We start from the raw sequence: 17,757 nt of genomic DNA, 5'->3' as shown, positions 1-17,757 counted from the left end.
CTCTGCCCTCATCCAACATGGCCGCTCTCTGTCGTCAGCGAAGGTCAGACTCACTTTCGCCTCTGATTGGATGAATCAACCAATGCTCCGCCTCTTTCCTCCCCGACATGACTCTCAGGGCTCTGATTGGCCACGCTCCCAAAACCCGCCCTGCCAATCAGACGGCCCCGTGCTTCTCCCGGGCGTCACTCACGCTTGCCGGCAGTTCTAGTGCAACATGTCGGCTCTGTCCGTGCTCCCGGTGTGTGTGCGGGCCGGCCGGGGTCTGCTGAGGCTCCGGGCTGAGACGATGCGCTGTCTGTCGGCGGGGGAGCGGCCGACGGACGGCCTGGCTCAGGCCATCCTCCAACAGAAGCTCCAACAGCAGAGTCAGGTGAGGACGCTCGGTTTGTGTCACTGCGCATCCCTTGACACGGGCGGGGGCTGAAAACACAGCAGCTCCGCGTTCGCCGGAGGCCCCTGAGCACAAATCGAGTGCGCTTTAATGACATTTCCAACGTGATGTCAAACCGACTTAAAACATCACATTTAAAGCTTTAAATAAGGGATAACATTCAGGTTTTGTTTTTTCATCTGATCCAGTGATCTAGTGACTTTTATTTTTGTTTCAATATTACACTCCGAGCTCCCGGAAAGCCCGAACGACAAGGTTTAGAAGCTAACGTGTTCGTGGGTGTAATGGATTGACTGGATTCCGTGTTAACTGGTGAATTATGTCCGGGTCACAGTCAGTTTGTCGTGGGTGTGATGGCAGTGATTTATTCACATTGCTCACTTTATTTAAACTAAGATCACGTGATTAATTATGTCAGCTGTCGTTGGATGGTATTATTGTGACGAAATTAGAATGTTTCCTGAATTTTGAATATATTGGGGAAAAAACAAAAGTGTTTGAGTGAGTCAACAATCAACACGGAGACCATTAGATGGATAACACTGCTAATAGTAGCATGTACTAGGCTATCTATCACAGGAGACACAGCTTTAAATCCAGGGTTAGCTGAGCTTAGCTGTGCGTGCCCGTGCGTGTGTGCGCGCACGTGCTTCCCCACGTGGAGCTGGAGCCAAGGTTTGTTTGGTTGAAGGTCAGGAGGAGGACACATGAACATCTAGTCTAGGTTCCCATTCCAGCCCCTCAGCCTATGTAGCTACATGCTAAGCTAACCAAAATCATGTAGACTGGGAGTAGGATATGAAACATATGGTGCACAGACAGAAAAAGGCCCTGAGAGATGAGACGACAACATATTTTCAGTTCAACAGCTGAACATTAATGTGATCTACACTTTGTATGTCTGTAACAGGACAGAAACAGATCTATTATGTATATGTCTGTGTGTAACGTGTGTTCCTCTGGTCCAGGCTCAGCCTCCTCCTCCTCCTCCTCCTGAGGAACAGCAGGATGGAGAACGTTCTGAGGAAAAGAAGCAGAAGGAGAACACGGCGTATGCCAAGAAGATCGTGCTGCGATTGGCTGGTCTGATAGGAGTGGGCGGAGCCATCGGTGTGGTTTACATATTTGGTGAGATGTTCAATGACCTCTGTCAAAGCACACCGACAGAGCTCAGCTTTATACGTCTGTTCACGTCACAGCCTTAAGAAACACCAGATAATCTGATCACCACTTTGATCAGAGCCTCTGATACAGTGCCTCGCGAAAGCATTCGGCCCCCTTGAACTTTTCGACCTTTTGCCACATTTCAGCCTTCAAACAAAGATATAAAACTGTAATTTTTTGTGAAGAATCAATAAGTGGGACACAATCATGAAGTGAAACGAAATTTATTGGATATTTCAAACATTTTTAACAAATAAAAAATCGAAACTTGGGCGTGCAAAATTATTCAGCCCCTTTACTTTCAGTGCAGCAAACTCTCTCCAAAAGTTCAGTGAGGACCTCTGAATGATCCAATGTTGACCTAAATGACTAATGATGATAAATAGAATCCGTAATCAAGTCTCCGTATAAATGGACTCTGTCCACAGGACAACAATCAGTCTATACTGCACAACTCTGGCCTTTATGGAAGAGTGGCAAGAAGAAAGCCATTTCTTAAAGATATCCATAAAAAGTGTCGTTTAAAGTTTGCCACAAGCCACCTGGGAGACACACCAAACATGTGGAAGAAGGTGCTCTGGTCGGACGAAACCAAAATGTAACTTTTTGGCAACAATGCAAAACGTTATGTTTGACGTAAACGCAACACAGCTCATCACCCTGAACACACCATCCCCACTGTCAAACATGGTGGTGGCAGCATCATGGTTTGGGCTGCTTTTCTTCAGCAGGGACAGGGAAGATGGTTAAAATTGATAGGAAGATGGATGGAGGCAAATACAGGACCATTCTGGAAGAAAACCTGATGGAGTCTGCAAAAGACCTGAGACTGGGATGGAGATTTGTCTTCCAACAAGACAATGATCCAAAACATAAAGCAACATCTACAATGGAGTGGTTCACAAATAAACATCTCCAGGTGTTAGAATGGCCAAGTCAAAGTCCAGACCTGAATCCAATCCAGAATCTGTGGAAACAACTGAAAACTTCTGTTCACAAACACTGTCCATCCAACGTCACTGAGCTCCAGCTGTTTTGTAAGAAGGAATGGGCAAATATTCCAGTCTCTCAATGTGCAAAACTGATAGAGTCAAACCCCAAGAGACTTACAGCAGTTATCACAGCAAAAGGTGGCGCTACAAAGTATTAACTTTTCAGTTTTTTTATTTGTTAAAAATGTTTGAAATATCCAATAAATTTCGTTTCATTTCATGATTGTGTCCCACTTGTTGATTCTTCACAAAAATTTACAGTTTTATATCTTTGTTTGAAGGCTGAAATGTGGCAAAAGGTCGAAAAGTTCAAGGGGGCCGAATACTTTCACAAGGCACTGTATTTACCTGCGTTTCATCAGCTTTCACTAATCACACGCCATCACAGGTTCATCTATAAACTCCTGTTTTTCATGTCGCATTTTTACACTGCAGCGATCGAACACACTGAAATCCTGTGTGTGTGAGATTTGATGTTTCTGGGGCTTTTCCCACTCGTTTACAGTGAAAAACAGCCTGTGAATGTGTTTGTTTCCCAGAAACGTGCACATGAGGCTATATTCTGTCACATTGGGATATTTAGTTAGTTTTTACTCATTTAGTTTCAATTATTTCCATTTTGCTCCATTTTCTGGGAGGCCGAGTGAAGAACTGAGGGCTGGTATTAACAAGTTCTGATGAAATTGGGGCCCCCTGGTGCCCCCGTGGCACATACGGAGTAATGGGCCCTATTCATATATCGGTATGTGTCAATCATCCAGTACTACCAACTGTCACAACCGTTGACTCTCAAAGAAATGAGAAAACGACTTAAATAGAAATCGCCCTAATGGAATTATGCGAGGCATAATCGTAATCTACGTTGAATTACCTTTGAAACGATATATATACACGACTATGTTCCCATACATTTGGAACATAATCAATTCTGTACAGTTTATTTTTATTACAATTAACTATCAACAATTTTTTTATTATTAGCTGCTATCAGAGAGAGGGGGGGGGGGGGTTAAGAAGGCTCTACGGAAGAAACTTTTGTTACGTGAATAATATCAATATTACAATATAGTCCTATGCTATAACTCCTTGATAAATATATTGATATTTATTAAAAACTCTATATATCGCCCAGCCTTACATTATGTTTATATCTTCTAAGGCTTTTATTAAATAAATAATCTTGGCTCTAGTCTGACACTTGCTTGGGGCGGCCATCTTGAATTATGTCGTCACCGGTGCGTCATCGACAGGACGAGCATGCTCAGATCGACCGGAATGAATTTAAAGCAAAATTAAACGTTAACAAGATCAAGCAATTATGCAATTCAGAATTAAAATCAGAAGAAAAAAACGCCACTTTATTTGGATTTAAGTTTAATTCTGAATGGCCATTTTTATTCAGAATTAAGTGTTTACATGGTGATTTTTAATCTTTTTAAAGAGGATTTAATTTGTATTCTTAATAGCTCTCATGTAAATGTGGTCATTGTGTAAAACACATCACACCAACAAGAACGAGCGTCTGAGACACGTGACTGTATCTGATCATCAGCATTATAATATCGAGCAGTTAGAGCAGGGGTGTCAAACTCATTTTACCGAGGGCCACATCAGCATAATGGCTCAAAGGGCCAGAGGTAACTTATAAATGTAACGAAATGTAACCGAATGTAAGGTAAAATAAATGTAACTACTCCTTAATGTTAAATAACTCTGAATTTATTACTTATTCAAGTTACAAGCATTACAGTTGCACAGAAATTATGTTTGCTTGTTGCTCTGTTAAAACATAAATCCTTTTAATTTGTCAGGTTATGAAACCCAGATAACTCCATCAATCAAGGATCAAACTATCCAAGTGAATAAAAAAAATAACATCAAACACAAGTTATGACATTAACTTTATTCAAAACGTTTTTGTCAAAGTTAAAATGGGCTTAATTACTGCAAAATCAAAAATTGTGAGCTGCTAAGAACATGTATGACAGATGTAGCATTTTACAAAAAAAAGAGGCTCCACACAGCCTTGCATCAATAATTTGTCTGCATACACACATAAAAAACTGCAAACACCAAATAATTGCAACAGCAGCTACACATATAAATAATATGGAATCAACTAAAAAATAACAAAATAAAGGTTGACTCAGTTCACAACTATATTGGTCAAGTTTTTAGGTTAGTTTTTGATGAGCAGATGCTGCCTGTCCTTGAACACACCAGGTGGATCCACTCTCTACCAACCATTGATCATGTTCTGAAAATAAACACAAAACAAAATGCAAGCACAATCATTAAATTGCACACAGAGTTTAACTGTTCTTCTTCTTGGTTGAATTACATCTTATTATATTCCAATTAGTTTTTTTTTAAATGCTTACCTGTGTGTTTTCTGACCAGATGTCTGGTCGTAGATGCCGGCGTAGGTTGTACTCTTTGACAACCGACACCGCCTCGTAACACAAAAGACATACTGGTCTGTCTTTCTCCTTGAAGCACAAACAAGTATTCGCCTTCCCATCTTTCTTGAAACAGTCTTCTATCTCCATCAACTTTTCTCTTCCTGGACATTTTGGATTCATTATTTAACTCTCAATTCCACTTGTTGGCATTGACGTGAAAACACTGCCGTGTAGTGGCAGGGAGCCGTGACCGCGCGGGTATCACAGTCAACAGGCATTGTGGGAAATGTAGTTTTTGGTCAAAGCACGCTTTTGACCTATTTTTTTAGACACTCAGACCTTTTATGCTCTCGCGGGCCACATAAAATGACGTGGCGGGCCACATTTGGCCCACGGGCCTTGAGTTTGACACACATGGGTTAGAGCATTAACATAAGAAATGAGAAAGAAAATGGGTCTTTTTGGAGTACATTTTGTGTGTTTACTTTGGAGCCTCAGGAGGAGGAGGAGCTTAATCCAAGGTTTAGTTCATGGGCCAAATACAGACCAGTTTAATCTCTAGTGGTTACAGATCTTATTTCAACATTATAGTTCCTTAGTTTGCTCTTCTACATGTACATAAAACACAATAAGTAAGAAACCCACAATATCCAATCAATGAGTGACAGATATCAGTCCCAACAAGATCTACACTTTAAATTTCCTAGATTTTGTGATTAATATTATCACCAGGAAAACTGTGAGCACATGCAAATATTCATTTACACAATGACTCATGTTTTCTCTGCAGTATTGGATGCTCTGAAGGGCCGACTTTGGCCCCCGGGCCATGAGTTTGACACATCGTTCAGATCATGTTTGTTATGATGGGATTAGAACTCAACTGTGTTTGACTTTTTCTGTTTCAGGTACAAACTCTGTGGACGAGCAGGGGAGGACGGTGAGTGACGCACACACACACACGCGCGCACACACACACACTCTGGCACACTTTAGCGCCTTGCTGTGAGCTCGTTCTGTTTGAAGTCGGCGTAGATCCTGTTCCCGCGGTGACGGCACACTTCCAACCGTGGGGGCCATGTGGGGGGGTGAAGGTGTGAAGGGACCCTGTGGAGCAGACGGTGTCACTGTGGGAAAGGAAGGGGCACACTTATCACACCTCTCTGACGTCTCCTTTTGTTCAGTTCGACTGCTGACGGCTTCAAAGAGATTGACCCCCCCCCCCCCCACACACACACACACACTAGTAACCCTCCCAGTAATGACTGTCACTTAAGGCAGGCATACACTGTGTGACTTTTGGTCCATTTTGAGCCGATTTTCGACTTGTGCGTCTATTTTTTGGGATCGTGCGAGTCTCTGCCAGATCGTGTGTCGTGTAATATACAAGCACTTAACATCTCACGACCAGCTATCGATCAGCAATCGTATGGTTGTGAGGAAATCAAACATGTTTGAGATCCAGTTGCTCCATGTGAGGGTCTCTCACAGTTAAAGCAGTGTTACAGACCAGTTTACTTTAAACCCTCACACTGCACATTAGGAGTGTGACGATATCTCAATACGCCGATTTATGGTGATGTTTTTCCGCACGATCGATTATTGATATGTTCACGCTAAGTATCCTTTTTTTTTTTTTTTTAAAATGTTTTCTGCTTTTTCACTAAAATGTGCAGGTACGTCTTCACAGAAATTGTCACTGTTTGTTGACGGAACCAATATATTGTTTCACTGTAATGGTGTCACTGGTAAGTGTTTACATAAAGCACTATTAGAGATACTTATTAGTTTACATTAGTATGTTGACACTTATTTACAGAAATTTTGCACTAAAATAGTGTCACTGTTCATAGGACACTTTTTCAATTTATTGTCTTTCAGAGATTTAAAGTAAAAATTGAATTTTTTCACTTAATCTTTTTTTTCTTATGTCATAGATTATCGTAGATTGATTTCTGACCAATATATTGATCGTTATCGTCAGCTTTGTACTGCCCACGTCTGTCCATCACATGGCCGTCTTTTCTTTTTTAAAGCTCTTTTTCCTGGTATTTGCGACTCTCTCCTCGTCCGGGTTCTTCTAATTTGTACGTTGCATATCCGGAAACGAGACCCCGACATGTCGTGTATGAACAGTGAGCAGTCAGATCGTGTCGGTCTGTACAGTGTGAGAAGATGCATCGTGAGCTGTGCACATTCAGGCTCTGCACACGAGTCACACAGTTTGAGCTGGAGCTGAGTACAAAGATTGAAAGAATCACACAATGTATCCCAGCCTTTACACAATGCTTTAGTACACACACGCACACACACACACACACACACACACACACAGTTCATTGAAAACAGTTCACGTGTCTTCTCGTCCTCCTGCTGCGTCTTTAGGAGGAAGATGACGAACTTTGACCTCCTGCTGTTAGGGTCAATTCGGTCATCATGTTATCTTGTGAGCAGGTCCCAACACGGTGGCTGTGTCCGAATATTCCCTCCTATCTCCTTTCCTATCCACTTTTCCTTAACCCCCGTGGATGACGTCACGGGGTTAAGGAAAGGTGTTAGGAGAGGAGTTTGCGCCCGGCTGTGTGTGTCCCTTTAAATGTTGTCGCCGCAAGGAATTGTGGGTCAGTATTATGTGGTCTCCTTCGGCAAAGGATGCATCAGTGTTTCCTAGGCTAAAGGAGGTAAAAAAGAAGCATTGAGCCTCTTTTCCTGAATTTAAAGAGAACTTGAACGCTTTTTATCATGGCCACCACTTAAACACTGGGGGGTGAAGGAGGATAGGAAAGGAGATAGGAAGGGAGATAGGAGGGACTATTTGGAGCCAGTGAGCATTCTTGGTGTTACGGTTGGTCTGGTCATCATGTTATTGTTACTGATGTAGTAAAACCTGTCACTCCATCAGCATTAAGGGGTCACCAGGTATAATGATGACCAGCTGAAGTGTTGCACCTGCTGCATCCTTTGCTCTCATTGTCTGAGCTCTGTAGTTTAAAAAGGTTAAAGGTCACAGCTGTAGTTTAATGTAATGACCAAAACAGTGTTTAATCACTTCTAATGATATATTTATTTCTGAATGTACCAAGTGTATAAATGACTTTGTTTGATCCCCTTTTATTTCATATTCATTATTTTTAAATTCATTTACATTTTAAATAAAAGGAAAACACATTTATTTACTCTGTTAGATTTTATTATATTACTAATTATGAATTGTTCCTCTCAAATATTTCGTTTTAGTCACGTGTATATTTTTATTTATTGCTGAATAAACGGTTGTTTTTCTCCTTTCAGATTCCTGACGAGTTTGACAGAGGTCAGCACACACACACACACACACACACACACACACACACACACACACACACACACACACACACACACACAGGTTTAGTCCAGATGAGTCATTCTTTCACACGACTTGTTTTCATTGACACGTGCCATCTGTGTGTGTGTCTAACATCAATAATCCCCCCTCACACACACACTTGTGTATCTCGTAGTAACAGTTGTCTGTAAATTGATCCTGATCGCATGACCTCATTGATAATCGCCAACACAAGGATAAATATATATAGCGCCCTCTGCTGTTACATCCTGACTGAATGATGTTAATCACTCTGCTGCATAAAGTAGTTCCCATCAGTTGCTCTGACTTTAAACTTCATTAACACTTGATTAAACTGTTAGGAATGATTTAATTCAGAATTTAAAATGGAATAAACCAGCCACCTGATTCGAATTGAAGTTTAATTAGGAATGAAATTAGCATTAGCAATTAAGTGTTTACATGGTCGGTTTAAAGAGGATTTAACTTTTATTCTGAATTAAAGACGAATTAAAGCTCCCATGTAAACGTGGCCAGTGAGTGAGACACACACACACACACACACACACACACGCAGTCTGATGACATCACTCCTTCTCTCAGAACCTGTGGTGGTCCAACAGTTAAAGAGGACGTACAAGTACTTCAAAGACTACAGACAGGTGAGTGTGTTAGCTCCACCCACTGACACCTGTGACCTCAGTGTGTGCGTCACACTCTCTCTCTGTGTTTGTGTGTGTGTGTCAGATGATCATTGAGCCCACCAGTCCTAAGCTGCTGCCTGACCCTCTGAAGGAGCCGTACTACCAACCCCCCTACACACTGGTACTGGAGCTCACTGATGTACTGCTGCACCCGGAGTGGTCGGTACGGCACGCGCACACACACACACACACACACACACACACACACACACACACACAGGAAGTCCAGCTCCAGATTAATGAGACACTCACACACAGACAGCATCAGTAGGCGATTGCATGTTCTTCCTCACTCTGATATGTGTGTCTGACTTGTGTGTCTGTGTGTGTGTGTAGTTGTCCACAGGTTGGCGGTTTAAGAAACGACCAGGTATTGATTATCTGTTGCAACAACTCGCTCCACACTACGAGATCGTCATCTTCACTGTAGAGACAGGAATGGTTTGTGTATTTATTTGTGTATTTCTGTGCCTAGATTCATACACGTTAATACAGTGTATTTGTGTTGACTTTTTTATTTGTTGATCTGCATGTTGTGTTGTTATGATGTGTTTTTATCTGTACGTGTTTTCGTTTATATGCGTGTTTTGTGATGTTTTATTTGTATATCTGTGATTTGTTTGTGTTTTGTGACGTTTGTTGATGTGTGTGTTTATTTGTCATTGTGTGCAGACGGCGTACCCTCTGATCGACAGTATTGATCCTCAGGGTTTCATCATGTATCGTCTGTTCAGAGACGCCACTCGTTACATGGAGGGACATCACGTTAAGGTACTTTTATTATGTTAATAATTATTATTATTAAAGGTGCAGTTGGTAACTTGGAGGAGAGAGTGGACTTAGCATTAAATTTGAACGAGTACATTTTTCAGATCCCTCCCTCTCCACTGCTGTCCTGACTTGCCGCCAAAGCCCCTCCCCCAGAGGAGGCTGGCGTGAATATTGCTAAATGGCCAATAAATCACACAACAAAACCGATAAGACTGTCAGGTCACTTCATAAAGATATCGTCTGCTACGTTCTAATAAAACAACACCAAAGTGCAACAAGTTTCTTTTCACTGAAACTACTTTGTAGACGTCTCGAAGTAACCATGACAACATCATGACGGCATTGTAACAACTGTAAGTGAGAACATTAAGGATAAAACACCCTGAGTTACTGACAATGCACAAAAATAAGAAAAAATAGTTTTTTGTGTCAGTTTAAACACTGATCTGAACAGATTATATGAAAATAAAGTGAATAATAACATAAATACTGCCATCATAAAATCAAGAAACCATTGCAATACATTGAAAGCATTGGAACCACTGAAATATTGCAAAAATATTGATTAAATATCAGAAAAAAAAATGTAAAAATCGAAATAAAAAAATCGATTTGAAATAGGCACCCAAAAAAATTGCGATATATCGTGAAATCAATTTTTTTTTCACACCCCTAATATCCACCATCCTCTGTTTTAAAAAAAAAAAAAAAAAAAAAAAAAAAAAAAAAAAAAAAAGGTACGTTCACACAAAACCACATAAATGTGTTCTCCACAAGTGAATGGACGTCACTCTCTGTGGTTGACAGCTTTATATATTGGGTTCCCAGTCCACCGTTAGAGCTTTGCACACCTGCCTAACAATGTTTGAGACCTGGTCCACGTGGGAGCCCGCCATGTCCATACAGCGGGCCACCGGGGAGTGTAGCTGGTGCAGATGGCGTGCGGCCGCTTGGGACTCCCCAGGCACAGCAGGGCTGTGTTGTTCAGGGTGCTGCAGCAGGGTGGGTTTCTGACCATGTTGCTCAACGCATCATTAAGGCCTGCAGTACCCGTCGGAGCGACTGCACAGCAGAGAAACCCGCACCAACATCAGGACCAGCGAAGTCCCCGTGATGTTTGGAAACTAAAAACTCCGGTTATCAGTGTCCACACCCAAACGCATAACCGCCGTTTTCCTCAAATTCACACTTTGGTCGGAGTTTTTATAAACCTTCGTTTTTCATGAAAAAAACTCCAGTTGCGTGTAGATGAGGAAAAATATCTGTTAGATTCCCTGCTACGTGTGGACAGGACTCTTTCTGGTTAGCATTTCTTTCTTCTTGCTTCCTCTTTTTACTCATTGTCTTTACCGCGTAAGCTGTTGATGCTAACGCTAGCTGAGAGGAAGGGGGCGGGAGCTGTGATTGACAGCTGTCAAACACAAACCTGGATCTGATCAATTATTTTGCTCAATCGCGATGGATTCTGGCAATTTGCAGTTGGAGCAGTAGGCAGGACCTGGTTTTTTTTTTTTTTTTTTTTTTTTACAGATTACTAGTTCATTGTAATGCTGTCTTTACATAGTGACAGTTTGAGTCACTTTTATAAGAGTTACCTATTGCACTTTTAATAATAATAAATGTATTAATGTTACACACATGACTGTCCATCACTGCATCGTAAAATAAAACATCAATTAATCCATTGAGCATCTTTAATCTGAGGGAAACTTTTCACCTTTTATTGTGAAAATCCAACTATGTCCGCAGACGAGCGTTGTTTTCTCCTGAAGTGACAGACGTCTGAAATTAACCTCATATTACACTGCTAAACGCCGTCACAGCAGGAGGCGCCACACACACACACACACACACACACACACAGGGCCCCTCCCCCTCTAAGGAGCTGCTTAACCTTATTCTCACAGAAGACACATGTTAAGTCTCATCTCCATAACGATAAGTGGCAGATGCTCCTCAGAGAAAGTTCCTGATGCTCGACCTCAGCCACACACACACACACACCCCATCTCAATCAAAGGTTATGAAATAATGCTCTTTGTTTTAATTCTCGTCTATTAACGCTTCTTATTCTATTGTTGTCATGTTGTTTCTTCTTCTATTGTTGCGCTGCCCTGCATCCTTCAGGATCAGACGTCTGCAGGATTATTATTATTCCTCATCTGTTAGTTTGATCATCTTTGAATATTTGATGATGATGATGATTCTCATCGTTCAGTGTTTAGAGAGAACAAACACTGTCATTAATGTGTTTGTACATTTAAAACTGAACTAATGTCATTAATTAGTCCTGGAGCCATATTTTCCACTGAACTATTTATACCAACATTCTAACTAAATGTTGAAATTAAAAGTTGAGCAACAGGTTAGCTAGTGCGCGTGCGTACCTGTGCGTGTGTACGTACCTGTAAATGTGTGTACGTGTGTGTGTAGGACATATCGTGTCTGAACCGTGACAGCTCTAAGGTGATCGTGGTCGATTGTAAACGTGAAGCGTTCAGTCTGCAGCCGTTTAACGGGATGGCTCTGAAGAAGTGGGACGGAAACTCTGACGATCGTACGCTCTACGACCTGGCCAACTTCCTCAAGGGTATGTTTGTATGTGTCTTTGTGTACACGATAATGTGTCAAGATCAAGGTCTCAAAAAATATCAAAAATCGTAAAATTCCCGATCTTTAACATGGGGCAGAATTTCTCAAACTCATATCTCTGTCAGATCTTCGTGGATTCCTTCAAGATTTTGCAGGATGATGTAAGGCTATGACATGCAACATCTGACCAAACAGCATCTGGATCTGATCCAGATAGCTGACTCAGGGATTTTTTGAAATTAACATTAGAAAACCCAGTTACAACTTTCAAAAATTTCAGTTTAAATAAGTTTTGATTTCATTCAAATTTGGTGGATTGATGTCGGTTTGTGACCTCTATCAAAATGTTGAGTTTCGTACAGATCCGATCCAGAATGTTGATTTTGCAGCGGGTGGAATTTGGTAGATAACGCCAGGATGTCTTCATTCCAATAAAGTCTATCAAGAGATACAGTTTGGCCAAGATCTGGATCCTGGTCCAAGTTTGACAGTTAAAAAACCGTGTTGAACGTCCACCATCTTTGAAAGTCATTTCTACTGTCGTCTGTGGATTAATGGCTGTCAAATCTGGTTTGAGAAGAGCTTTCGTTTGTTTGTTTACTAACTTGTGTCATCCTCCTCAGCCATCGCTCTGAGCGGGGTGGGGGACGTGCGCTCCGTGCTGGAGAACTACGCCCTGGAGGACGACCCCATCGACGCCTTCAAACGCAGACAGGCTCAGCTGGCACAGGTAGGGGGAGGAGCATAACGCACCCTTCACTGATTGGTCCAAGCTGCATTTCACTAAATTAAAATAAACGGTTTGTGTGTACACTAGTGTATTAGTAAACTGAACTCCGTGGTTACGGTTTATTCTAAGACAAACTGTTGGCGTGTAATTTGGTGTATAGAATCAAACGGTTAGCGTGTAATTTGGTGTATAAAACAGTTAAGGTGTAATTCAGTGTATAGAAATTAATGGTTTGCATGTGTTTTGCTGTATAGGATCAAATGGTTGTGTGCAATTTGGTGTATGAAGTCAAATGGTTAGCATATAATTTGGTGTACTAAAACAAACGGTTATCGTGTAATTCAGTGTACTGAAATGGTTAGTGTAATAAAACAAACTGTTAGTGTGTAATTTGGTGTTTAGAAATTAATGGTTTGCATGTATTTTGCTGTATAGGATCAAACGGTTAGTGTGTAGTTCAGTGTATAGCAACAAATGTTTAGCCTGTCATTTGGTGTATAAAATCAAATGGTTAGCGTGTAATTCAGTGTACTAAAACTGTTAGCGTGTAATTCGGTGTACTAAAATAGTTGGCGTGTAATTTGGTGTATAGAATAAAACGGCTAGCGTGTAATTTGGTGTGTAGAAGCAAACGGTTAGTGTGTAATTTGGTGTGTAGAAGCCAATGGCTAGCATGTAATTTGGTGTCTTGGAACAAACTGTGAGCATGTAATTCAGTGTGTAGAAACCAATGATTAGCGTGTATCTTTGTGTATAGGATCAAAGGGTTAGCGTATAACTGTGCGTTGGGGCGTGTCTTCCAGCAGGAGGAGGAGCGATTGACTGCGCTCTCCCAGCAGAACAAACAGGGCCTCTCACTGGGATCCATCACCTCGCGCCTCTGGCGCTCCAAGCAACAGTGAGCCCCGCCCACACACTGCTTCCCGCCAACGGCAGCGCGGCTCCGCGTCGGGTCCAAGTGGGCGCGACTAAGGAGCGGACGTTCTGATTGGCTGGCTCTGCTCCTCTGAGGGACATGGTGTCTGTGGAGGCGGGGCTTCCTCACTGGATCATGTGATCATGTGATAGGAACATGAACTCAGAGAAACAGGACTCTGGTGGAGGTGAACTTTGACCTTTGTTGTCACAGGTCGACACGGGACAGGAAGTGACCTTTGACCTGCCAGGCTGCGTGTTAGTGCGTTTCCTGTTCCTGAGCGTTGGACTGAGCCATGCACGCTAATGCTAACGTCACAAGACATATCGTTTATAAAAAAAAAATAAAAACATGTAAAGTCCATGTTTGATGTTTCCATTGCTGCTCGTTACACTTTCAATAAAGTTTTATTGAACTGTTAAAGATTACAGACTAAATTAGTTGTTTAGTTACTAATTAAAAAGTTACCTAACTACTGAAATGACAGACTAAATGAGTTAAGTTACTTCCTTGGTTACTCATTAATAACTTTAAATGCTCTATAACTGGTGATACTTTAATGCTGTGTTAAGTCATGTCAGTTTGTATATTTTTCAGATATTCCTGTATACACGTTTCGTCGTTTTGTGATTTTTGTTGTTTCGTGTATTTTTAAGTAATATTTTATATTTTCTGTCAGTACCGCTGAGCGGCAGCAGGACTCAGTGTCCTGTAACCAGTGATGATGAACATGAAGCTGTTTCTCTTCCTCTTTTCAGCTCTTTGAGTTTAAAGAAGTAAAATAATCTCCAGAGAACGAGCGCTAATGGGACGCTAACGTCTTTGATGCTAACTGAACTCTGCTGTTAGCTATTAGCACACTGCAGAATCGGGAGAACATGCAAACTAACCTGATGGATCCACCGCCGTGCTTCAACAGGTGCTAATCAGGCATTTTTCAACCTTGCGGACGGGACCCCATGTTGGGTCACTTGAAATGTCTAGTATTTGATTATTTCATAAAATGTTCATCGGACAAGGTTTGCAAGAATAATATGATGGAAATAAAAATAGGAATACTTATTAATCTAATACAGGACTATAACAGAACTAAAATAGGGAAGAAAATAAATGTAAATAGATTTAGAGTAATAAACACCAGTCATGAACACATATTTGTACACTTTGATTAACAGAATAAATTATAGAAGTGAATTAGTGGCATTAAAATATAACTAAGTGAGCGCATATATACAAAATTGTTGACATTTGGAATATTTTGATCCATGTAAACATTTTTTAACCAACATGAATGCGGTTAGACATAGTTAACGTCATGTCATTGACCCAAATACATGAAATATAACAAACATGATCAAAAATGTATTTAAAACAAAAATAATCTTTGGGGTCGATAGAAATTTTTGCTATAAAATGGGGTCAAGATCCAAAAAAGGTTGAAAACCAGTGAGTTAATCATTTGTTTCTCCAACTGTTTGACATAAAGCAACAAGTGTGTAGAAATGCTCTCGGGCTCTTATTTTGAAAGTCACATCCGTTTGATCAAATCAAACCTGTTTGGATTCTTTGTGTGTGTGTGTGTGTGTGTGTGTGTGTGTGTGTGTTCTCCACTCGGTAATGAGCCTTTGGAAGTGTGCGCGCGTCTCTTTAAGTCATGTTAATGAGGTGTCGCGTGCGCGTGTCACACGTACCTGTTAAACCGTCTTAGGTGTAACACACACACACACGCCCACGTGCCAAATGCGCTTTAATGATGCCTGAGAAGGGTGCGTGCGTGTTTCCTTGTTCGTTAAAAACCTGTCTGTCACTAGAACAGAAACAAAAAGCGACGGAAAAATATGAAATCAAAGTGTGCGCGCGTGTTCCGGTGCTGTCAGACTGAGAATGAAACAGAAAAAGTCATTATTAAACACACACACGCACGCACACACACACACACACACACACACACACACACACACACACACACACACACACACACACACACACACACACACACACACACACACACACACACACACACACACACACACACATGAACAGGTTTAGAATTAAATTTACTTGTTTTTTTGTTACATGATGAGACAAAGCTGATATAAACACTCAGATTAACACTAAAAAAGACAGTTTAAACAAAACACACAAAATCTAAATCGTTAACAAATAAGAAAAAATATTTAAAAAATATTAAACATTAAACTCAATACACTTTAAACAACTCATGTTAGCTAGGAAAGATACCTAATAAATCAAATAAGCAGGCACAATAGACCCTAAATGATAAATAATAGTAATTCAATAATCTTTTACATAATTTGTATTGCTTTAAATCAACAGTTCAAAGTAAATAATACATTTACACTGAATGCTATTAACCTTGCGCTTTAAGTAATTTTCCATTTTAGCCCAGAAAACAATAATACAGTAATAAAATTAATGTAAGGAATTCTGGTTCATTATTGGAAAAAACTGCTTTTATTGTCAAAAAACTTTTCTGTATTTATTTTTGCAGTTTTTGTGGAAATGACGTCACTGCTGTGTTTCCTGATCGTGTATGAAAGGGGGCGTGGCCTATGATCAACAGGTGAGTTCAGATTAATTTTAATGATCAATAATCGATCAGCAGATGAAGCCACGTGTTTGTCTCTAGGTCTGAGGGTCTCAGCGACACGTGATCAAAGTGTGTGTGTGTGTGTGTCATCCCTGCTGTTCTCCTGAGGGCACGCGACACCTCAACAAAAGCTTGTGCCTCAGCCTGGACCATTTGGGCACGTGGGGGAAGACAAAAGTCGCACACGCACTTTCTCTCTCTCTCTTTTATTTTGTAGTTCTGATTATTTATAACAAGTGTGCGTGTGTCTATATATGTTTAAATGACTTATTAAGTCTCGTGCTTTGACTCTGTTGTGAATCAAACTGAGGTTGAACCGAAAAACACAGTGTGAGCGCGTGATCGATCGGTGAAATCAGAATGTGTGTGTGTGTGTGTGCGTGTGTGTGTGTGTGTGTGTGTGTGTGTGTGTGTGTGTGTGTGTGTGTGTGTGTGTGTGTGTGTCAATGAGCACAGATGGTAACGGGTCGATCACGGACACGCTGAGCGGTGACATGCGCGTCAGGTCTCAGGGGAGCGGACACATGCAGCGCGTGCGTCGCGCTCCGTCTGTGCGCAAGTTCTGGGGCCAATAGCAAGAAAGAGTTTTTATACTAAATTCCCGCGAGTCTTTCCGCGAAAATACACGAATACACTTCCGTGTGTGTGTGTGTGTGTGTGTGTGTGTGTGTGCGCGTGTCAATTCTCATGGTAATGAGGTAGCGCGTGCCTCCACGGGTCCGTCTTTTCAGATACACACAGAGGCGGCACGAGACACACACACACACACACACACACAATGGAGCCTTCAACACGATTTTGACTGATCAAACACAACTCTGGATGTGTGCTGCGGTATCTGCAGTGTGTCGTAATAACATAGTCATTATAACGTACTAGTAGTACTAAGTGTGACGTCTAAATGAGTATGTAGTGTTCACAGTATGAATAGATTGAGTATGTGAGAAATACCAGAATGTATATTATATGGGGACATATTTTAAGTATGCACACTAGTCATACTCAACCATCCCATGATGCATTGACTACTGAATGTAAAATGGTCCTGCGACCGGTGTCACGTACTGAGATTATAACCCTAACAAAATCCAATAAACAAATAAAACACGTGTGTGTTCATTTTGAAAACAAAAATAAACAAAAATTAATTTTTCGG

The 17,757-nt window shown here is 41.1% G+C and overlaps 1 protein-coding gene across 1 annotated transcript; it reads left to right on the top strand.

The window, feature by feature from the left end:
* Nucleotides 1-123: 123 nt before the first annotated feature.
* timm50 (translocase of inner mitochondrial membrane 50 homolog (S. cerevisiae)) lies at nt 124-14,351 on the top strand. Its single transcript, XM_028465403.1, has 11 exons — nt 124-373; nt 1,363-1,522; nt 5,861-5,892; nt 8,244-8,265; nt 8,881-8,939; nt 9,025-9,144; nt 9,318-9,422; nt 9,654-9,752; nt 12,186-12,342; nt 12,968-13,074; nt 13,878-14,351. The coding sequence occupies exons 1-11, from the start codon at nt 218-220 to the stop codon at nt 13,974-13,976; spliced, it is 1,116 nt and encodes a 371-aa protein (XP_028321204.1). The 5' UTR covers nt 124-217; the 3' UTR covers nt 13,977-14,351.
* Nucleotides 14,352-17,757: the final 3,406 nt, after the last annotated feature.

Source organism: Gouania willdenowi, chromosome 13 (assembly GCF_900634775.1).
Source record: "Gouania willdenowi chromosome 13, fGouWil2.1, whole genome shotgun sequence".
NCBI classification, from domain to species: domain Eukaryota; kingdom Metazoa; phylum Chordata; class Actinopteri; order Blenniiformes; family Gobiesocidae; genus Gouania; species Gouania willdenowi.
This window is presented reverse-complemented; position numbering and strand designations above follow the sequence as displayed.

Bases quoted from the DNA above. Each gene is read 5' to 3' on its own strand.
- timm50 (XM_028465403.1), top strand. From the start codon at position 218: ATGTCGGCTCTGTCCGTGCTCCCGGTGTGTGTGCGGGCCGGCCGGGGT. The intron at 5,893-8,243 runs GTGAGTGACGCA...TTCTCCTTTCAG, and splicing joins TGGACGAGCAGGGGAGGACG to ATTCCTGACGAGTTTGACAG. The intron at 9,423-9,653 runs GTTTGTGTATTT...CATTGTGTGCAG, and splicing joins TCACTGTAGAGACAGGAATG to ACGGCGTACCCTCTGATCGA.